Source organism: Lynx canadensis, chromosome C1 (genome assembly GCF_007474595.2).
Source record: "Lynx canadensis isolate LIC74 chromosome C1, mLynCan4.pri.v2, whole genome shotgun sequence".
NCBI lineage: Eukaryota > Metazoa > Chordata > Mammalia > Carnivora > Felidae > Lynx > Lynx canadensis.
Window position 1 is genome coordinate 76933906 of NC_044310.1, and position 24005 is coordinate 76957910.

General features: G+C 36.9%; 1 protein-coding gene and 1 pseudogene across 1 annotated transcript in view; one reads left to right on the plus strand and one right to left on the minus strand.

Annotated features, from left to right (window-relative positions):
* The window catches only part of HFM1 (helicase for meiosis 1), an 86727-nt gene that overhangs the window by 14112 nt on the left and 48610 nt on the right, over window positions 1-24005 (minus strand). Inside the window, exons 28-33 of the mRNA XM_032594338.1 lie at window positions 23375-23478; window positions 22626-22772; window positions 4751-4831; window positions 4413-4528; window positions 1944-2023; window positions 862-965 (exon numbers count right to left, since the gene is read on the minus strand). Of these exons, the coding sequence (XP_032450229.1) occupies window positions 862-965; window positions 1944-2023; window positions 4413-4528; window positions 4751-4831; window positions 22626-22772; window positions 23375-23478 (632 nt within the window). The remainder of the gene's footprint in view (window positions 1-861; window positions 966-1943; window positions 2024-4412; window positions 4529-4750; window positions 4832-22625; window positions 22773-23374; window positions 23479-24005) is intronic.
* LOC115519820 lies at window positions 13062-14520 on the plus strand (annotated as a pseudogene).

The following is a 24005-nucleotide window of genomic DNA, read 5'->3' on the forward strand; positions in this document are numbered from 1 at the left end:
CTTAAGATCTTAAATTATGGCCAGAGGAAGCATTAAGTGACAGCATGAAAGAAAGAGTGTCAACAGATGCTAAGGTCACACACATGAAATTATTTGTGGGGAACCCCAAGTTTACCATTTCTATATACAGCAACTCAAACAAACAACTCTATAGCCAGGATTATTTCTCACACATTTTAACAGACTGGCTATTAATGGCATGACCCAGACAAAGGATGCTATTAATATCAGGATCCAGAGTATTGATAAACCAATCCCAATGTTGAAAAAGAATTTAATGACTGACACAGATGAAAAGCAAATCTAGACTACATACAAGCTATATTCCACAAACTAGGTTATATTCTCTTATTATCATGGAAGTTGTAAGAATCATAGGTTTAGCAACTGGAGAGATATTAAAGGACACCTAATTTAATCCCCTAATTTAAAAGATAAGACTAAGACCTAAAGGGGTTAAATAATTTTCCCAAGGTCACACAGATATTTTGTAAAACTGGACTAATTTTATAAACATAAAATTATTTTAAATAATTCTAAAGACATATAAAAGTAATAGTTCAGCATTTTAACACTTTGTGTATCTTGAGATCCCTTATTTTCTCAGCTTTTCCTCATATTATCTTTAAATAAAAATAGTCAATGCTATGTAGGGCAGAGATTTTTTAAAAATCTGTGACAAATATAGCAAGACCATCTGAAATAACAGACCTAAGAATTTGAAACTGGTCCAATAACCCAAGAGAAAAATGTTGCCAAGTTAATCATAGTAATTTCAGATGCTGGTTTTTCAATAACATTGTCATTCTGAAGTAATAATAAATAATTTTCTCTTTCAAGGCAGTATCAATGGTAATTTACCTTTGTCTTGATATTCAGATGGTTCTTGTTGAACTTTTGCACAGATTTCATGCTGATCCCTCTGTTCCATTATAGACAATTGAGGTATATTTAAACACTCTGACCTTTATAAAGATAAAGCCATAAAAATATTAAATATTAAAATTAAATCAACACTTAAATCAAAATTAGATCAACAATTAAAATTAAAATCAACACTTTTATGATAGAATGCATTAGCCTGGGTAGTAAAGGGTAAAAAAAATAGGTGTTTAATGGAAGCAAGATACTTAGTCATCTTTACATGTCCCAGATATGTAGATATCTGCTATCTGTGTATAGCCTTAAAAATCTATTGCTAATGCTACTTTCAATTAGATAACAAAAGCTAGGATATCTTTAAGTAGTGTTGGCATCTGTTCTGATTGGTCAGTGGCTGTTCTGTACTGTTTGTTAAGTATATTAAATGTCATCCCTGAATATAGAATACCCTTATCTGGAAGGGAAATGACATATACGATTGCCTTCTAGGCATCATGATAAAGGAAAAGAATGCTGAGTTATCATCTAGGGTCCTCTCCTTAAAACCAGGAATATGAGTTTCGGTTATTTTATGTATAAGATGGGATAGAAATACCTCATTTTATGAGCTACGTTGTTGTTAAGGTCAAAAGAGATAATGCACAATGTGCAATTTTTAAATTGTAAATTATTTTATAAATCTGAAGTGTTATTAATATAGAGTGGGCCCCTAAATGGAAAAGATTAGACTTTGTACAGCAACATGATTTCTCTTTCTAAAATATACTTTTGTCTCCTGTTAAGTTTAGAAGGCAGAAAAAGCCTGAGGGCATGACATATAGGATGGATAGTTTCCCACGAAAGAGATGATTCAATGAATGTTAAAATATTCTATAACTACAGAGTTCTAAATAAATTTAGATAACCAAACTCTTATGATGCCATTACTTCATTACGGAACTACATGATTACTGTGATTTGAATGTAGCCAGTGTTCACCTTTCTCAGAACACATGATTATTTGGAGAAGCAAAGAATTTATGAGGACTATTCTACCTTGGATATTAACATTATATTTATACCTTGATATGCTGGAAAGAGAAGGTTTTGGAGTAAAACCAAATTCTTTAAGATCCACACTTTGAGATTTATTCATTTGCATCTATTAATGAAAAAAAAATTCAACTATCAATTTCATAGCAACACTTTTTAACAAGCCAAACAGCAAAATTCCTGCCAGTACATAAAGTCACAAAATCAATGAATTATGAGAAATTCAGGCTAGTTTTCAAATCAAATCTCCTTCTCAGGCACTTCTTAAACGTAGGTATTTCTTCATGGTTCTTTACTAGGCCTTCTCTTCTCCCTCTACACATTTTCAAACACCTCACTTACCTCCCTGGCTTCAATTATCATCTACACGTGAATGACTTTTAAATATGTATTTCTACTCAGCTCCTTCTCCTGGTTTTCTGTTATATTCAACTGTCTGTGGAACATCTTTACCTAGACATCTTGCAGGTTTCTAAATTCAGTATTTACCAAATTGAAATTAATGTATATCTACTTCTCTAAACTTGTTTTTCCTTTGGAATTCCTACCCTAGTGAAGCCTCACTTTGTTCCTAGCTGCTCAACCCAGAAAGCTGGTCATCATCTTGATCCTTCTACGTCACCCCTCACAAGCAATTAAGTACCAGGGTAGTTGATTCTATCTCTGAGAAATATTTTAAACCTAGCCACTACTCTCCACTGCTACTGCCATTACATTAGAGTAGGCCAATCTTGCCTAGATTACTGCAAAACCTATCTAATGAGTCTTTATGTTCCTTTTCTATCATCCTCTAATCCATTCTCTACATTGCATCCGGAGTGAATTTATAAAATGCAATTTTGGTAATGTCACTGCTTTAAGCCCTTTAGTCGTTTCCCAATACTTTCAGGATAAAGTCCAAATCCTTAAAATAGCAAAAAGGCCTTCATTATCCAGCTCTTACTTACCTCTTCAGCCTTTTCACCCTCATCTCTCCACTCCCCAATGTGTAACTGAACTCCAGATGTACTGTATAACTTCAGTGTTTTAAAAGATCTCCTCTGGCTCTTTATTAGCTCTGGACCACTGCACATTTTCTGTCTGGAATACTTTTTTATCCCTCTCCACCACCACTATGGTGCCTCCCTCTCCATACTTGGCTTCAAGTCTCAGTCATGTTTGTTCGGAATCCCTTCCTGGCCTATCAAATGTGGAATGAGTACACTTTCTATCCAAATTCAAGTTATCTTAAATTTCTGTCATAGAATCATCCATCACACTACATTGAAAAAGCCTATTTAGCTATCTATATCCTTTACTCAGCTATAAGCTCTATGAGGATTGGGACTAAAGCTGTCTTTTTCACAGCAGTATCTTAGCATCTATAACAGTCCTTGGCATATTCTTGGTGCTCAATGAATACGGAAGGGGGGCACTTGGCTGGCTTAGTTGGAAGAGTGTGAGACCCTTGATCTCAGGGTTGTGGGTTTGAGCCCCATGCTAGATGTACATATTACTAAAAACAATAAATCAACTTAAAAAAATGAATATGGAAAGAAAGAAGGAATAATATGGAATGGAGAAGGAAAGAGGAAGGAAAGATGGAAGAAAGGGAGGGAGAAAGGGAGGGATGAAAAGCTTGGGCTACTAAAAAATTATCTCAGAGAAGGTGGTAGCTGTTTCAAAATGCATGTCACTCCCTGTTTCCCAATATTCCCCTTGTTTAAGCCTCATGACTTAAAATCTTCATTCTTGTTAAAGAAGAGAAGAGAAACAGAAGAAACAGACATTCTGCTATTTTCTTGCCTCTCTTCTGTGGCCTGATCAATTATTTTGCCCTGGATATGATGATGCAGGCTCAGAATAAGTCTGCTACTGACTAGCCTATCAATTGTATAAGCTACCATCCTTTCATGACTTGGAAAGCAGGCTCTTGCTCAGTACTCATCCAAGTACATGAATCAAAATCAACTTCAGAATTTCCACACCAGTTTCAACACAAACAGAACACAGGAAAGGGTAAGTGTCTCTAGTTTCAATTGCTGGTTAACAACAACAAAAAGACTAATAAGGGACTATGTAGAACTGTGTCCCAAAAGTAGATTTACAGATTCATTAAGAAGTTTATTTTCCTTCAGAAGAAGTATTTTGGGGGCGCCTGGGTGGCGCAGTCGGTTAAGCGTCCGACTTCAGCCAGGTCACGATCTCACGGTCTGTGAGTTCGAGCCCCGCGTCAGGCTCTGGGCTGATGGCTCGGAGCCTGGAGCCTGTTTCCGATTCTGTGTCTCCCTCTCTCTCTGCCCCTCCCCCGTTCATGCTCTGTCTCTGTCTGTCCCAAAAATAAATAAAAACGTTGGGAAAAAAAAAAAAAAAAAAAAAAAGAAGTATTTTGAAAATACAGCCCTGAAGTAACTAAAGTACACTGCAGATACCTACCTAATTGATATACAGAAAGCATATAAAGGAATATTCATATATATTAAATTACAGAGCAAGGGATAAATGTTATTAAAACTAACCTTGAGACGTTTAACTGGAGGAAGTGATGAAACAGCATTCCTGTTTCTTAAATCAGATAAATATGAAGAGATTGTTGACTCTTTCATTACTGACTTTTGTGCAACTCCAGTTTTACCTATGAGAAGAAATTCTAGATCCTTTAGGTTAAACTTTAGGTAGTGTTCATGTAAAGCTAAGTTTCTTTATAATTTCTAATCTAATTTTTTTCATGAAAGAAAATCATTTGAATTATAAACTGCATAATATAAATATCATACATAGATAATTAGGCTGTTATTACTATTCAAAGACCTTTCAATTTTTAAAACCTGAAATAAACATCTTTTATGGAACTCACAGCAGTCATGTCCACATGTATGTTTATTTTTACAGTGATGATTACATTCTCGGTTCCCAGGTTTTTTGCAAGCAGTCATTCCTAAATTAATATAAGAAAAAAACCTGTTTTTTACTAGAATTTATTTCCTTTCAGACAGTACAAAAAGATTATGATTTTACACTTCCTCAAGTGTTAACCCGTTTAATATTTTAAAATGGTATTTCTGATAACAGCTAGTCCCTGTTGGGCTATTTGCCCAATCCCAGCTTTTTGCAAGGAGCATTGACCCACCTATAAGCTTCTCTTAACCTCCCTGACATAAATAGAGCCAAATACCACAGAATATCAGTAACTCTTATCTTGAATGAGGTAAGAATGAGGGTGGAGTTTTTAAACTTCTCTGCTGCTTTATACTTACACTTAAGAAGAACCTGGAAAGAAGCAAACGTCATGTCATTTTAATGGCATCAGTGATAGTTTCTAGTAGGGAGGACACCATACGTATTTAATAAACATTGAAATAAGTGTTTTAGGGGTATAAGAAATTTGCTATATGAATTCATAAAGAAAAGAGATTGCTGCCTGCTTGACCCACTGAGCTAGTATATCCAAATACATAATTTATTCTTCATAATATTTTAAGTAGGTTTTTTCTTGATCTTAGTAACATGGGGGAAGGGACAGACATCTGAATTGATAGATAGGATCTGGACATGAGAAGGGGACCAGGGGAACATGTTCACATAGAGGGCATAATACCCAAAGAGGGCAAACCACATACTGTAGAAATAGAAATAAGTTTATTTTTGCTGGAGCACAGACTTTAACTAGAAATGTTGAAGATAGTGAAGAATTTTGAAAACCTTTACAATCATTTTTTGGTCCTTTACTCTTAATTTTCAACGCTGTTGCTCATTTTCAAGACATGACATATCTGGATAACGATAACATCTGTATAGCATCCTGGACTACATGGATAAGTCTACTCACCACAAGAGGGAACTGGTTAGATGCCTTAAGGGCCAGCAGATCAATGTATTGGGTAGTGATAAAGTAATGAAACTGCAAGCTGACAGCTGGACCATAGTGCTCCCAACTGAATACAATCAACTTTGGCAGAATATAAACAATACTCAGATAAGACCATTCTGTGACTGTGGTAAAGACAGAGATAAAAACTACTGTGTAATTATTTCTGAAACTAGAGGCAAGGACACTCATGAACCACAAAAATAACTAAACATCCCCCTCTTCTGGCTAACACAAATGACTACTATTTCCTTAATCCTCCCATCTCTAAGATAAGATACCAAAATATCCAACTCCACTTTTTGAAAATATCCAATGTACAATTGACCTCTGCTCTCCCTAAACTCTCCCAAGAATCACGAGCACAAGCTGAAATCCTATAAATAAGCTCCTCTCAACTCCCTGAGATAACCCACAGCTCTGCCACAGCTGTGCTCTTTTGCTATAGCAAGTTTAAAAATACTTAATCAACTTTCCTCAAATATACGTGTATTCCCAGTGGTCTTTGGCTGAAAGGTTTCAATATTATACTTTGCAAGATATGCCATGGCTTACTGGTTAGAAGTTTTGCCCCCGTTCATAATTTCATCTCTCAGTCACCTGGTCTCCTTGTCTAGTCCTACCAAGCTACAATTTATTCTCCACACTGTTGCTTAATTAGTCCTCCTAAAGTTCAACTCTGATCAGATCATTTGCCCACTTAGAAATGTTAGTTACTTCCTACTGCCAACAAAATTAATTCCATATTTAAAGTCTTCCACAATGTAATTCTAGCCTCCCTTTCTGGCACCCATATTAACCCTAATTCATCAGAACACATTCGCTTGCCATTATTCAGTCTCAAGACTTTCTATGATTGTACCTTTGATATTACCTCGTCTTAGAAGCCCCTCACTTCTTCATCCATCAGAGGTTTATCAACTTTCAAGGCCAACTTAAATGGCACTTTTATCATGATCTATCCTTATCACTCCATCTGAAGTGATTTCTCCCTCCTTTTGAGCCCCTCCAGCATTTTCTTTGTCCCTCTGGCTCACAGCATGCTGCCTTACATGAAATGTATTTACACAAAAAACACAGTGGTGAAGTACAGGGTACCCTAAACTAAAGTAAGAAAACATGAGTTGGGGGGGGGGTGTGTGGCAAGTTCAGTCAGTAGAGCATGTAACTTACAATCTCAGGGTCATGAGTTCAAGCCTCATGTTGGGTGTGGCCTACTTTTAAATAAATAAATATACAAACAAATAAATAAATAGAAAACATGAGTCTTAATATAGGCTCTTATCTGTAAAAAACAGATTAAAAATAATACCTGTTTTGTTCATCTCAGAGATGAAAAGATAAAATGAAATTAAGTATATGAAAGCATTTTAAGTTTTTAAACGTTTATTCATTAAAAAAATTTTTTTTTAATGTTTGTTTATTTTTGATAGAGAGAGAGAGAGACACACACAGCATGAGTGGGGGAGGGGCAGAGAGAGAGGAAGCAGGCTCCAGGCTCCGAGCTGTCAGCACAGAGCCCGACGCAGGGCTCGAACTCAAAAACTGCGAGTTCATGACCCAAGCCAAAGTCAGACCCTCAACCGACTGAGCCACCCAGGCGCTCCTTAAACATTTATTCATTTTTTGGAGAGAGAGCGCAAGCGCGAGTTGGGAAGGAGCAGAGAGAGACAAACACAATCAGAAGCAGGCTCCAAGCTCTGGGCTGTCAGCATAGAGCCCAATGTGGGGCTCGAACTCATGAACCATGAGATCATGACCTGAGCTGAAGTCAGCCACTTAACTGACTGAACCACCCAGGCGCCTCTGAAAGCATTTTTAAATTAAGTGATAAACTAATATATTAGAGTATGTATTATCTTTACTATCATTACTTAAAGATTATACAAGTAACTATAAAACTAAAATTGTTCAGAGTGCTATGAAGGAGAGGGACACAATGCTGTATGACGACAGGAGGCACTGTTCTGGTTAGGGGATGTCTTGGAAGGCTTTCCTAAGAAGCAACAACTGAGTTGAGGATTAAAAAAAAGAATGGGAGTTAAGAAGGCAGAGGTAGGAGAAAGAGTACTTCAGGCAGAGAGGATGGCATATGCAAAAGCCCTATGACAAGGGAAAGCATGGCATATCATAGAAATTGAAAGGTCAGTGTGGCTGATGCTTAGCATCTAAGAGAGAGTACACAAAATGAGATTAGTGGAGAAAGGTCAGGCTACATTTGTAGGAGAATGGTTCCACCATGGTACCCTGGAAATTCCAGGTCTCCACATAGGCCACATAGGTAAGACTCAATCATTTTCAGAATGCCTTCTGATCCTCTTTGGGATATTTCTAGATAGGCAGTCTTGTAAGGAGGTGTTAAAAACCATTTCTCATCTGTCTCCTCAGCTTGCAAGAGGCTCCATATCTTGCATGAGACTGCCATGAAGCAGTTTCCCATCCACCTCTGGTTCCACTAAGGCACTGGACTTTCAACCTTGCGTCTTGCAAGGTACAGGTGCAGCCTATGGTTGATGTCTCAAAAACAAAACAAACCACCATTTCTGTCATCTGGTCCCTCCAGTTCAGTGTTATCCTGTGGGGTTAGGAATGTAAGCAGTTGAGAACATTATGATCTTGTTTTGCTGTCTATGTAAATAATACACTACCTAGATCCATTTAGGTTTCTTATGTCCTTACCAGGCAATTCTATGGAGGTGGGGCGAGATTACCTAGCGGCTGCCACCCTACTGCTGCTTAGGAACTGACCGAACACGTCCCAGTATGGAACCTTGTAGGGATGTTAATGATTTGGATCTTTTATTCTAAGACCTATGGGGAGTTACTACAAAGCTTCAACCAAGGAAGGGACATAACTGAATCTGCATTTTGAAAAAATGCTACCATAGGAGTCTAGGCAAAAAGAAAAAAAAATGATGGTAACTAAGTCTAGAGTGGTGGCAGTAGTAGAGTCAGAGAATGGACTGATTTAAGAGCTATACAGAAAGTAAAAATATTTTTAATACAGAACCAAGTGAAGTGCTTTTCTTTCTTGAGCAGCACATTGTTTTCTCTCAAGTTTTACTGCCTTTCTTTTAGTCTAGCAATAGCTAAAGTGTTTTTTTTTTTTTAAGTGTATTTGATATTTTAAAGACAAAGACAAATACATGGAAACACCAGCCATTTATTCTCCCCCTCATAGATACCTCCTTCCTTGAGCCTTATATCTTCCTCCTAATGCAATCTAGGCCTGCCCTATAGTTGTCATCCAGGAACTTCCTTTCATTTAGCTTCTTGACTGAATCCAATATTCTTGGATTCTTTGACTTTTTTTTAAGTTTATTTTGAGAGAGAGAGAGAGAGAGAGCGCACAAAAGCAGGTGAGGGGCAGAGAGAAGGAGAGAGAGAATCTCAAGCAAGGTCCACGCCATCAGTGCAGAGCCCGATGCAGGGCTCAAACCCAGAAGACATGAGATCATGACCTGAGCTGAGATCAAGAGTTGGACGCTTAACTGACTGAGCTACCCAGGCACCCCTCTTTGACTTTTTCTTTCTTGGTTAACTGCTTGGTTAACTGCTTGTGCTCATCCTCAAGCAACTGCTTTGGAAAAGATGTTTATGAGTTAAACATTCCAAATCCTTGAATGTGTTAAGATTACTTTCACACTTACTAGTTTGGCTGGGTATAGAACACAGGGTTGAAAATCATTTCCCCCTGGATTTTTAAGTCTATTAAATTTTCTACCATCCAGTGCTGCTGATAAAGATTAATAAAATTTCAATTTTTGTTCCCTGGAAGTATTTATGATTTATCCATGATGTTCTAAAATGTTGCAATTATTCCCCCTTCGTATTCTTTCATTTATCCTAACTAGCACTGAGTAAGCCTTTTTGATCTGCAGATTTATATCTCCAAGTGTAGGAAATTTTCATAAATGACTTCTGATTTGTTCGTTCTTTCTGGGACAGTTATTAGTCAGCTATCAGATTCTTATATTTCCCTTTATCTCCTACACTTTCTGTCTCATCTTTTTGCTTTCATTTAGATCATACTGACTTTATCTTCTGGTTCTCCAGCTTTTTTTTTTCCCATAGTTTTTACTTCCCTGTGTTCACTGTTGTTTTCTAATTGTTCTTCCTCCCTCCCCATGGCATCCTATTCTGTATCATGTTTGCAATAAAATCTTTAATTTCTCTGATGTTACTAATTTGTTCATATGATGTTTTATTACATTCCTGAATTATCCTGTTGTTCTTTTATCCATTTTTGGTTTACTTATTTTGCGCTTTCTTTCATATACTCCAGATTTTCCTCAAATGTCTCATCTTTGATTATCTGTCTATAAGGCAGTCCTATTATATCTCCATTTCACAGATGAGAAAAGTAGTTCATACATAGATTAAGTAATATGTTCAAGACTATCCAGATAATAAATATCAAATCTGAGATTCTAACTAAGGTAGTTTAATTCCAGAGCCTTATCTCTGAACCAATCTGCCTCCCTAGTTATACTAGCTACCTTAGTTCTTCCCCAGATAATGCATTTAATTTATTTAGTAAAGAAATAGAAGGAGGGGCACCTGGGTGGCTTAGTCAGTTGAGCGTCCGACTTCAGCTCAGGTCATGATCTCACAGTTCATGAGTTCAAGCCCCGCGTCGGGGCTCTGTGCTGACAGCTCAGAGCCTGGAGCCTGCTTCTGATTGTGTCTCCCTCTCTCTTCCCCTCCCCTGCTCACGCTTTGTCTCTCTCTCTCAAAGATGAATAAATGTTAAAAAAATTTTTTTTTTTAGGAATAGAAGGAGCTGGAGATGTAAGAGGAAGTGCCTTATAGCTTGTTGTTTTGCAATAAGGGATAAGGAATTGCTTTTGTCTCTTAATCCAAGGACTCCTAATAGATGTATTTCTAAATGTCACCACAAGATGGTGCACAATGACTACACATATTTACTCCCAGTGGTTAAAAACCACCATTTAGGAGCTGAATTTTAGAGATTCTGGAGAATCCCAAAAAATTCAAGGCAGAGTTGGCAAATCTTGTCAGGAATAAGGACTGTATACAAATTTCTTTATAGAATATTAGCACATGGATGTTAATTATCTAAGGGAGAAAAACTTTATTTCTGTTAGAAATGGTACTTAGAAACTGTAAGTGCTCCCCCATCCCCACCCACCTCCCATATTGAGAGAATGTCTGAGAATTGTCTGAATTTGTCTTGTTAGCAAATATAAACTTAAGCTTACAGAGATTGATAATTGGAAAAATTAATTAGGCTCTCAAAGAAAACTGACCTATGCTGTACTCAGGTATAATTTAAAGAGACCATGGGGCGCCTGGGTGGCTCAGTCGGTTAAGCGGCCGACTTCGGCTCAGGTCATGATCTCGCGGTTTGTGAGTTCGAACCCTGCGTTGGGCTCAGTGCTGACAGCTCAGAGCCTGGAGCCTGTTTCAGAACCTGTGTCTCCCTCTCTCTGACCCTCCCCCGTTCATGCTCTGTCTCTCTCTGTCTCAAAAATAAATGAACGGTAAAAAAAAAAAAAAAAAAAAAAAAAAAAAAATTAAAGAGACCCATAACTCCATCACTATAATAATCTGAAATACATACATTTTCACAGATTTGTCACATATGAATTTACATGTTTTTAAACCTCTAATTCTAAGTATTTAAAGTAAAATAAATTTATTTAAAACATAAATTTATTAATGTCAACTAGAACAGTATTTAAGGAAAATATTTAAAATGACTTTAAGACAGGGCGCCTGGGTGGCTGTCTGTTAAGCATCCAACTTCGGCTCAGGTCATGATCTCACAGTTCATGGGTTTGAGCCCTGCGTCGGGCTCTGTGCTGATAGCTCAGAGCCTGGAGCCTGCTTCCGACTCTGTGTCTCCCTCTCTCTCTGCCCCTTCCATGCTCATGCTCTGTCTCTGAATAATAAATAAAAGTTTAAAAAAAAGCTAAAAAATAAAATAAAATGACTTCAAGAGGATCAATAAGGGTTGGTGGGGCAAGGGTTAGTTGCTTGAAAAAAAAATCTTAAGGAAAACTGATAATAGTAGGCACATAATCCCTGATGCACTTAGCTTCACATCCTAATTATAAATTTAATAAGTGGTCTGTGCCTAAGCTACTGAAGTTAGTATTTCTAAAAGAATATTACTTTGACTTTTGCAGTTTCTGATTTATGCTAATCAGATTTATGCACTTTATGACTTCACTTTTTAAAAAAAATTTTTTTTTCAACGTTTATTTATTTATTTTTGGGACAGAGAGAGACAGAGCATGAACAGGGGAGCGGAAGAGAGAGAGGGAGACACAGAATCGGAAACAGGCTCCAGGCTCTGAGCCATCAGCCCAGAGCCTGACGCGGGGCTCGAACTCATGGACCGCGAGATCGTGACCTGGCTGAAGTCGGACGCTTAACCGACTGCGCCACCCAGGCGCCCCAATGACTTCACTTTTTTTTTTTTTTAAATTTTTTTTCAACGTTTTTTATTTATTTTTGGGACAGAGAGAGACAGAGCATGAACAGGGGAGGGTCAGAGAGAGGGAGACACAGAATCGGAAACAGGCTCCAGGCTCTGAGCCATCAGCCCAGAGCCTGACGCGGGGCTCGAACTCACGGACCGCGAGATCGTGACCTGGCTGAAGTCGGACGCTTAACCGACTGCGCCACCCAGGCGCCCCTGACTTCACTTTTTAAATGAGAACATCTCCTCTTAATTTTTTGTCAAATCTTATACTATCATCTTGTTATTTATCAGGAAAAGGTTAACACTATGAATTGGAGTCCTTGGTTTTGCAATTTAATGTATACACCAAAAGGTATAAAGAACAACTAAATGCATTTTGACTAGCATTTAAATCTGCATACTTTCACAGTGCTCAGGCATTTGTTTTATCCTTGCATTTTTCAAATATATTAAATTTTCAACTCAGAATGGCATAGTAAATGCAAATGAATTTATTAGTGTCAAATCAATTTTCTTCAAATTAAACAAAGTCCATTCTTCTTATTATGAATCTATTTAAAGAATAAGAAGTTTAAATGCTTAAACCTCATATATTAAGAATTGACCTGCGGCGCCTAGGTGGCTTAGTCGCTTAAGCATCCAACTGTGGACTGTGGTCAGGTCAAGATCTCCTGGTTGTGAGATTGAGCCCTGAGTGGGGTTCTGCTCTGCAGTGGGTCTGGAGCCTGCTTGGGGTTCTCTCTCTCTCCCTCTCCCATTACCCCTCTCCCACTCACACACAAGTGCATGCTTGCATGCACACACACACTCTCAAAATAAGCATTAAAAAAAAAGAATTGACCTGAAAATATTTAAAACTTTTTAAAACCAAAAAGTGTATTTTTCACATTGCTATATCTTAAAAAGAGCAAAATTATTTTTCCTTTAACAAAAGAGTTACCTATTGGACTGTCACTATATATGAGAAACTACTGCTAAAAGAATGCTTTCGGGTTTTTTGCTAAATTGGGTTGGGTGGCGCTTGGCTACTTCAGTGGTGATGCCACTTCATCCTGTCTTTCCTGATACTCTCATATCTGGAGATCTTCAGATTTCTCTAAGTTCTTCCATCTAGATACATAAGCCTGTATCTCCCTCTTTTTTTTCTTCTCTACCCTCAGCTCACCAATATGAGCGTGGATCCAGTTCAGCCCCAATGCCTGCCTTGCCCCGAAGCCCCCAATTCTAGGGAGTCTTCTCCAATGCCTGAGATTTATGGGCCTCAAGAAAATTATGCATCCTTGCAAATGTCATCTGCTGAGACCCTCCCTCACCCCCTCCCCCGGAGACTGTCTCTCCTCTTCCTTTCTCCATGGATCTGCTTATTCAGGACAACCCAGGTTCTTCCACCAGTCCCAGAGTAAAAGTGCTACCCACTTCTGCAGAGATCATGGTGAAGAAGGAAGATCCAGGTCAGGGCAAGAAACAGAAGATAAGAACCATCTTCTCTCAGACCCAGCTATATGTACTCAATGATAGATTTCAGAGGCAGAAATATCTCAATCTCCAGCAGATGCAAGAACTTTCCAACATTGTGAACCTTAGCTATAAGCAGGTTAAGATCTGGTTCCAGAACCAGAAAATGAAATGTAAGAGGTGGCAGAAAAGCAACTGTCCAGATAATAACAGTGTGATTCAGAACAGCTCTGCAACTCCAGAATACCCAGGCTTCTATTCCTATCACCAGGGATACCTGATGAACACTTCCGGAAACCTTCCAATATGGAGCAACCAGACCTGGAACGGCCAGTCGTGGAGCAACCATTCCTGAAACAGTCAGGCATGGTGCCCCCAAGCCTGGAACGACCAGGCCTGGAACAACCAGCTGCATGACTGTGGAGAGGAATCCTTGCAGTCCCAGATCCAGTTCTAGCAAAATTCTGTCAGCAATTTGTAGTCCATCTTAGAAACTGCTCAGGAAAGCCATAGTGTAATACAGCAAACCACTAAGTATTTTAATGTTCAGCAAATAATAGATTTATTCCCAAATACCTCTGAACCTACAGCCTGAAGATGCGAGAGGATGAGTATATTAGCCAATCTCCATTTGGGTGGTGGCTATATTACTTCTCCTAGGATTTGTCTGTTAGGGTCCAGTATCTCTGCCTTGATATTGTTTTTCGTTATGCTTATTCTGTCAATCAAGGGAGTACAGTTGGAGTCTAATCAAAGAGGATTCCATAGCTTTGGCTGCTATGGACAACATGCTAAAAGATGTTTCTGGCTATAGATAACTAGATATAATACTAATTTGGATATCTTTAGGCTCCAGAATTTAACCTCAAGAATAGAAAGTAAAAATACAGAGACATGTGATGAAGGATTATTTGTATTTTCTGAGATTGTGAGGCTTGTTAACAACCTCAGTTGTTAATGGTGGAGGGTTAAGTTATAATGTGTGTCACTGATTTTCTCTGCCCCAACTCCCAACCTGTTCATTATAACCAGTATTTGTAGAAAGCTGTTTTATATTTTAATGTATCATGATAATAGGGCCAGTTTGGCTGGTGGTTTATAGGTTTAAGTACAAATAAATACCCACTTTATCTTAAAAAAAAAAAAGGAAAAGAATGCTTTCAAAGACTTACAGGAAGCATGAAAATAATTTTTAACTATATTATGTAAATTAAGGTGCATACTTCTATTTTTATATGCAGTAGAACCTTGGACTGTAACTTATTCTGCGAGTGTTCCACAAGACGAGCAAAGATTTCTAATAAATTTTAACTTGATAAATGAGCAATGTCTTGCAATACGAGTAGTACGTGACACTGAATGTTGCATGATCACAACTGAGCCAATGGTTCTCTCTTTCTCTCTCTGCGGGATTGTGGGTGATCATCTCCCATGCTCAGATGCTCAGTTTGGCAGGAATCAGTGATTTTTCAGAATGTTGGAAGATGCCCATACAGGCACCAGTGTATTTTTTTGTCAAAGCACCTATGGACAGTCCTTTGCTTTTCCATAAAAGAATAAGCCTAGGAATGCTTTGCTTCATTCTAGGTCAGGCTGCCTGCAAACATAGACCCTTTCATCTGCTGCCTTAATGCCAATTACATTAAGTACACTATATGACAAGAGTTTGTTAATACTGTATTGTAGTCAACATCTGTGTGAGCGTATACAATGGCCCCCAAGCAGATAAAGGTTGAAAAGAAAGGCAGTGAGAAGGAGATGATTACAGTTGAAGGAAATCGAGAAGTACAAATGAGGTATGCAAGTGGCCGAAATTCCAAGATTTTATAAGAGGGTCTACATGGGCAGCTCATCTGCAAACAGGGAGGAGAAAAAGGTAGAGAATCCCTCACTTAAAATGAGACTAGAGAGATGTGTAAAATGTGGTAAGCAGTACAAAATTTTACAGAAAAGCACCCCCTAAGGTTGTATCAGTGCGAGCAATGAATCTGTTTAATGACAACACAATGTCACATTTCCTCCTCAGAAGGAGGCAAAAGTTAAGTGTCATTGGATAGGTTCCTTGTTAAAATTGCAGGAAAAGAAAAAGATTCCATTGAGCCAACAGACAGCAATGATTTCATTAGTGACAGTGAAAGTCATCCTACACAAAAACCTTCCTCTCTTGTCTCCCTCACACCAGCCATGAAGGTTTTCAGAGGTTAAGTGCAGGTTGTTTATTTTTCTTTATATTTTGTATTTTCTTTATTATTTTGTGTTATAGCATTGTAATCATTTTTATATGACTATTTTTGGGTGGTGGAATGAATCATCTGAGTTTCCATTATTTCTTATAGGGAAATTTGCTTTGATATACAAGTGCTTGGGATTACAAGCATGTTTCCAGAAAGAATTATGTGCACAAATCAAGGGTTTACTATAATTGGAATGTTCATAAGATTTGGGATGGTTATGTGTATGTGTATGTGAAGGGTGCATGTGTAAGTGAGTGTGTGTAATAAAACATTATTTGTATGATAGGAAGCATCTTTTATCTGTTTTCCACAGGATTGTTCTAAACATGTGGGGAACTTTTGCCCTCATAAAAGGCTCATGCTTGGGGCACCTGGGTGGCTCAGTCGGTTAAGCATCCGACTTCAGGTCAGGTCATGATCTCACAGTTTGTGAGTCTGAGCCCCAAGTTGGGCTCTATGTTGACAGCTCAGGGCCTGGAGCCTGCTTTGGATTCTGTGTCTCCTTCTCTCTCTGCTCCTCCCCTGCTCACGCTCTGTCTCTCTCTCTCAAAAATAAATTTTTTTTTTTAAAGGCTCAAGCTAGCAGGAAGTATAGTAAACATTCCAACTTCTCACTACATTGTAAGTAACAAACAATTCAAGCTATTTTAAAGAAAAACAGCTGGTGAGTGGGGGAAACGTGTTACATGAACATAGATACGTCACAGAATCCAAAGCAGCTATTCAGCTAGGCATCAGAAGGGACTGAAACCAAGAAAGTGAAAGTCATCAGAAACCCAGCTCTGGCATTTTTACCTTTGCACCTCTCTGTATCTCTACTTTAGTCTTCTCTTCCATAGTCCAGCTGTCTGTGATCCTGCATGTGGTAAAGGATGGCCAACTGACAGCTCTGACTTTATACTATCTTTGTGCAGCTCTAATTCTACATTGTCTTTCTTAAACTGATTTCTGATGCTATAAATGGTATTTTTAAAATTATGATTTCTGTCTCTTTTTTGTTTGCTGGTATGTGGTAATTATTTTTCAAATTTTTTAGTTGAAATATAATTCATACTATAAATCCACCCTTTTAAGGTGTATAATTCAGTAGGTTTTTAGTATATTCCCAAGGTTGTATACCATTATCAGTATCTAAGTCCAGAACATTATCACTTTAAAAAAAAAAAATCACATACCTATTAGTAGTTACTCCTTATTTCTTCCTACCCCACCCTCTGCAACTACTAATCTGCTTCCTATCTTTATAGATTTATTTATTCTAGACTTTTCATATAAATGGAATCTAACACTGATATTTTTTGAATGGCTTCTCTCATTGGCATAGCGTTTTAGCATTCATCCTTGCATCAGTAGTTTATTCTTTTTTATGGCTGAATATCCCCTTATATAGTTCTAATACAGTTTACTTATCCATTCATCAGTTGATGAACATTCAGTTGTTTCTACTTTTTGGCTATTATGAATAATGTTGATATAACATTCATGTACTAGTTTTTGTATGTTCTCAATTCTTTCGGAATTATAAACCCAGAAAAGGAATTGCTGGGTCACATGGTAATTCTATGTTTAACTTCTGGAGGAACTGGCAAACTGTCTTCCAAAGCAGCTGGACAAGTTTACATTCCCACTCACAGTGTTATGAGGGTTTCAATATCTCTACATCCTCATCAACACTTATTTTTGTCTAACTTTTTTAATTGTCCACCTTTTTGACTAAAGTAGGTGGGAAGTAGTATCACATTGTGGTTGTGATTTGCATTTCCATATTGACTAATGATGTTGAGCAATTTTTCATGTGTGTGTTGGCCATTTGTAGCTCTTCCTTGCACAAATACCTATTCACATCTTTTGACCTGTTTGAATTTCGTTATTTGCTTTTTTATTGTTGAGTTATAAGACTTCTGATTATACTAGTCTATACATAATTTGCAATCAGATATAATTTGCAAATATTTTTCTCCCATTCTTTAGATTGTCTTTCCACTTTTTTGATAGTATTATTTGAAGCAAAAATGTTTTTGGGGCGCCTGGGTGGCGCAGTCGGTTAAGCGTCCGACTTCAGCCAGGTCACGATCTCGCGGTCCGTGAGTTCGAGCCCCGCCTCGGGCTCTGGGCTGATGGCTCAGAGCCTGGAGCCTGTTTCCGATTCTGTGTCTCCCTCTCTCTCTGCCCCTCCCCCGTTCATGCTCTGTCTCTCTCTGTCCCAAAAATAAATAAACGTTGAAAAAAAATTAAAAAAAAATGTTTTTAATCTTGATAAAGTCCAATTCATCTTTTTAGCGGCTTGAGCTTCATGTATCATATCTAAGAAACCACTGCCTAATCCAAGGTCATGAAGATACAAACCTATGTTTTCTTCTACGAGTTTCATAATTTTAACTCTTACTTTCAGGTCTTTCACCCATTTTCAGTTAATTTTTATATATGGTATGAAGTATTTATGGTATGAAGTAATACTGTAAATGATATAAAGTAATTACGGTATAATTAATGCAACTGAATGTCAAGTTGCCTAGCCCTATTTGTTGAAAGCCTATTCTTTCCCCCTTGAATGGTTTGACATCTTTGTCCAAAATCAGTTGACCACCGATGTATGGGTTTATTTCTGTACTCTTAATTATATTTCATTAATCTGTGTCCATTATTATGCCAGTCCCACACTGTCTTGATTACCATAGCTTTGTAATAAGTTTTGAAATCAGGAATTATGTGGGCTCTGTGCTGACAGTGTGGAGCCTGCTTGCGATTCTCTCTCTTCCTCTTTCTCTGCCCCCTGCTGCTTTTGCTCCCTCGCTTTCTCTCTCAAAATAAACTTTAAAAAACAAAGAATGTGTGTGGGTGGCTTAGTCTGTTAAGCATCTGACTCTCGATTTCAGCTCATTATGATCTCATGGTTCATGGGTTCAAGCCCATGTTGGGCTCTGTCCCGACAGTGTGGAGCCTGCTTGGGATTCTCTCTCTCCCTCTCTCTCTGCCCATTCTGTGGTTGTGCTCTCTTGCTTTCTCTCTCAAAACATATAAATAAACTTTGAAACCAGGAATTATGAGTCCTCTTTTTTTTTTTCAAGACTGATTGGCTAATTTGGACCCTTACATTCCCATATGAATTTTAAAACCAGCTTATGAATTTCTTCCAAAAGCACAGCTGGGATTTTGACAGAGATGGCAGTGAATCTGTGAATTGGAAAATGTTGCCATCTTAACAATATTAAGACTTCCAATCCATGAACATGGGATATCTTTCCATATATTTAGGTCTTTTTTAACTTCTCTCAATGGTGTTTTGTAGTTTCTGTTCATATCTTACACTAATTTTATTAAATGTATTCTTAAATAATTCTTTTTAATGCTATTGCACAGGTTTGTTTAATATTGACTCTGTATCCAGTGTATTTCTAAACTTCCATGTTAATTCTAACAGTGTGTCTCTAGTCTTTTGGATTTTCTAGATACATAATCATGTTGCTTTCAAGTAATGACAGCTTATTTATTTCTTCCCAATCCTTGCCATTTTTATTTTTTTATTATATAACTGTACTGAGCAGAACTTCTAGCACAACGTTAAATGGAAATTGTAATAGAGAACACTCTTGTATCATTCTCCATCTAAATAGGAAACATTTTAAACTATTTCACTACTGTGTATGACATTTGTTACATGTATATATTTTTTAAAGTGTATTTTTTTTTTTATTTAAAAAAAATTTTTTTTTTCAACGTTTATTTATTTTTGGGACAGAGAGAGAGCATGAACGGGGGAGGGGCAGAGAGAGAGGGAGACACAGAATCGGAAACAGGCTCCAGGCTCCGAGCCATCAGCCCAGAGCCTGACGCGGGGCTCGAACTCACGGACCGCGAGATCGTGACCTGGCTGAAGTCGGACGCTCAACCGACTGCGCCACCCAGGCCCCCCACATGTATATATTTTTTAATAAAAATGAGCACTGAATTTTTGTCAAACTTTTCTGATCTCTGTCAAGAAGACCACATGGTTGGTTGGGGGTTATTTGTTTTGTTCTGTTTTGTTTTTTGCCAGTTAATGTAGTGAAATACACTGATCCATCTTTGAATGCTAAGATACTCTTGCATACATGGAATAAGCCATACTTAATAGTGTTATATTATGCTTTTAAAATATATGGTTGGATTCAACTTGCTAATATTTTGTTAAGAACTTTTGGATGTACATCCATGAGAAAGACTGGTGAATAATTTCCCCTTTTTTTTTTAATGTCCTTGTCAGGTTTTGAAATAAAGATCATGTTGGACTTGCTTTAAAAAATTAAAACATTAGAAAATATTCTTTCTTTTCTATTCTCTGAATAAGTTTGGGTAAGTTTGATATTTTTTCCTAAATGTTTGCAGAAATTTACCAGTGAAATCATCTGACGCTTAGGATTTCTTTGTCGAAAGATTTTCAATTGCTTAAATTTCATTACAAGTATCAGACTACTCAAATTTTCTATTTTTTCTGTGAGGGGTAAGTTTTGCTTCACAAGGATTTATTCATTTTTACCCAAATTATGTCAGACTTATTGGTATAAATTTATTCATAATATCTTTAACTTTTTGATGTCTGTAATGGTATCCCCCTTTTCATTCCTAATATTGTTAATTTATATTTATTTCTTTATCAGTCTTGATAAGGGCTTCTTAAATTTATTCTTTTCAAAGAACCAAATCTTAGCTTTGTTGATTTTTCTGCTGCACATTTGCATTCTATATTTCATTCACTTCTGCTTTTTTTTTTTTAATAATTGTTTTAACGTTTATTCAGTTTTGAGAGACAGAGTATGAGCAGCAGAGGAGTAGAGACAGAGGGAGACACAGAATCTGAAGCAGGCTCCAGGCTCTGAGTTGTCAGCACAGAGCCCAGTGTGTGGGGCTGGAACCCATGAACTGTGAGATCATGACTGGAGCCGAAGTCAGAAACCTAACCGACTAAACCACCCAGGTGCCCCTCTCTGCAGTTACTATTTATCATAACTACCAATACTATTCAGAAAGCATAGTTGTTTAGGTTACTTTGGTAGGAGCCATTGCTCTCACGTTCCCAGTACCTATTAATTGCTCCCCTTACTGTGCCAAAGCAGTGAACTGGATGCCTCAAGTTAACAACATTCAGTTTTTGCTTTATAGATTTAACTATAGAACCATGTAAATGCTTTACATTACTATAAAAGAAAATTCCTAAAAGTTATTCTAAAAACATAAAATAAAATATAATATAAAATAAAACAAGGGCACCTCAGTGGCTCAGTTGGTTAAGCACCCAACTTTGGCTCAGGTCATGATCTCACAGTTCCCGGGTTCAAGCCCCACATCAGGCTCACTGCCGTCAGCACAGAGCCTGCTTTGGATCCTGTGTCCCCCTCTCTCTGCCCCTAACCTGCTTGAGCACACTTTCTCCCTCTCTCAAAAAAATTAACATTAAAAAAAAATTTTAATAAATAAAATCAAAAGAAAATGTATCCAGTTAGTGCCACAGCCACATACAGATCTATTCCAAGTAACTTAAAACACAGTAATTTGATTATACATGCCTAGTGAGTTATATTCTAAGAACAAAAATATCTCCACAAAAATCTTAAGCTATTTTTAACAATTATATTAAGAATGGTAGTTTGGTTTGTTATTCTGAGACTATTTGTTGTGTGTATAATGTGGAATAAAGAAAATGAGTGACATTCCATCATTTCTGGAGTCACTGAGAAGCAAATTTCTCAGTATGGCAAGAAGGATATACTAATAATTGCATTTAAGGATAAACCCTATAGCCCTGAATTTGACTTAGACATTTAAGCATGGGTTACTTATGTATTTTATCTCTAAACACAAACAAAAATCACATATTTCCTAATTCTGTGCATGAAAAAAAAAAAGCCAAGAGATAAAGATCACATAATAGCAATGAGCTCCTCTAGCCCACAGACTGTGATCTTGGAAACGTATTTATCACTAAAAGAAACCAAGGATCCTTGGAGAAAAGGCTTATTACAGATTTGGGGCTAGAAATATACATGATAAGCCTGGAATATCATAGCATCCCATACATTAAGGAAGCTCTCAAAAGTACTAGGGACAGACCAAAAGGATTCAGGAGCCAATCTGGTATATCTAGATAGTATTAAGATGATAAAGCTGCACTTATGAGATAATTTTTCTTAAATCCTTACCATTTACAAATATATACTAAGACATTTACAGAGGATACGATAGGATACCTGATTTTCTTCAAACTATAGAAGGGGAAAACTAAAGAGAGGTATAGACAGTATAAGCCATGAGTTGATCATTGTTTAAGGTGGGTGATGAGCATATAAAGGTTCATTATACGTGTGTGTTTACTTTTGTGCATAGTTGAAATGTCCCATAATAAAAATTTTTAAGTTTACTGTCATCTGGTTTACCTCATCAAATCTACAGTTTTGTAAATCACTTGCTCTCCCCCAACAATGGCTGTAACAATATAGTGGGTATAAAAAAGAGGCACTGTATATCAAAAAACTAGCCAAATAATTTGTGCTACAAATATCACTCCAATATGACAAATATTAATTATAAGAAAGAATTCCTGCTATATATTATTAACTCAATTATTATGAAGCTTAAACATATAATTCCAGAGTATCCATATCTAAATGGAACAGAACTGTAACACTGATACTCCTCCCTAGCCATAACTTTGCTTTAAGGCAAAACAAGAATAAATATAACTATTTACCTTTATTGGATCCTGTTATAGTAGATCTATTTGAATGTTTAGAATGGGAAATCTCTGTTTCTGATTTTTTTTGCATAATTATTTGATTTCCAAACCTCTTAGGTCCTAAGTAAAAGACTGTAAATTTCTGCTGTATGTCAAGTCCAACTGGAAAAAGGAAAAAAGTATACAAGTGCTAATTTAAGTTGTATAAATCTAGCCATGAGACCATCTATTTGTTGTTATTTGTTGGTGAGTTGGTTTCAAGTTTGTATTTAAATTCTAGTTAGGTAACATACAGTGTAATATTAGTTTCAGGTGTAGAATTTACACACTTACATATGACCCACAGTGCTCATCAGAACAAGTGCCCTCCTTAATACTCATCACCCATTTCTATACCTTTTGAAATGAAAGAGCCAACAAGTCCAGGAAGTAAAAATGTTTAAAAAAAGGCATTAAAAATATAATGAAATTTATACATCTATCATCATAAAAATAAAAATCAAAGTTCCTACAAGTTCAAAATTTATCTTGGAAATTAAAATACCTATAAATGAACAAATAAAATTTTAATTTTGTTATCTTAGTCCATGCTACCTTTTATATCTCTAAATACATGAAACTTCCCTTAAAATTATTTATAGTATTTAAATGCATTATTTTTACACAATATCATTTAAATTGTTTTTGTTTCAGCATGAAAGAAATAACTTTTAAATGCTATCACATGCTTTACATTCATGTGTTCATTACTTCGATGAACCTACCATATTCAGAACTAATTAGATTTATGCTAAGATCTTCAGATTTAAAAGCTCTCCTCACATCAATCTTTTTAGTCCAATTTCCAGCTCTTAGCAAAACAGAATCCCTGAAAAAGAATAAGTTATCATTTAAATAGTGATCCAAATACTAAATGAAATAATATTATTGACCCTTAGATAAGTCCTATCTCATAGTAAACTAAAGTCAATACTGAAAATCGCTTGCTACAAATTCTGAGGGGAGAAATGGGGTGTCAATGGAGATACCACAACCATTGACCAAACAGCTGATTCCAAACTGCATTGCCTCATTTCAGGCCAACCTGAACACATAGTTGCTGTCAACCACACAAGAGCTTGCCCCTAAATCACTACCACTTTTAAATGGCTATACACAGGTTACACAAATTTGTGAGAACTTTAGTATCTTTAAAATTAATATAAAATAGCTCATATCCAGTAACATCACAAACCAGCAACCAATATTGTGACTGAACTTATTTTAGCCTTAAGTAGTCAAGACTATAATCAGATTTAATTTTCACAGAGAACAAAGATTTGTATAATGACATATTCTCTACAAATGTGCCATGGCTAGTTGCAGGAGAGTAGTTAACAGTGAAAGGGATATCCT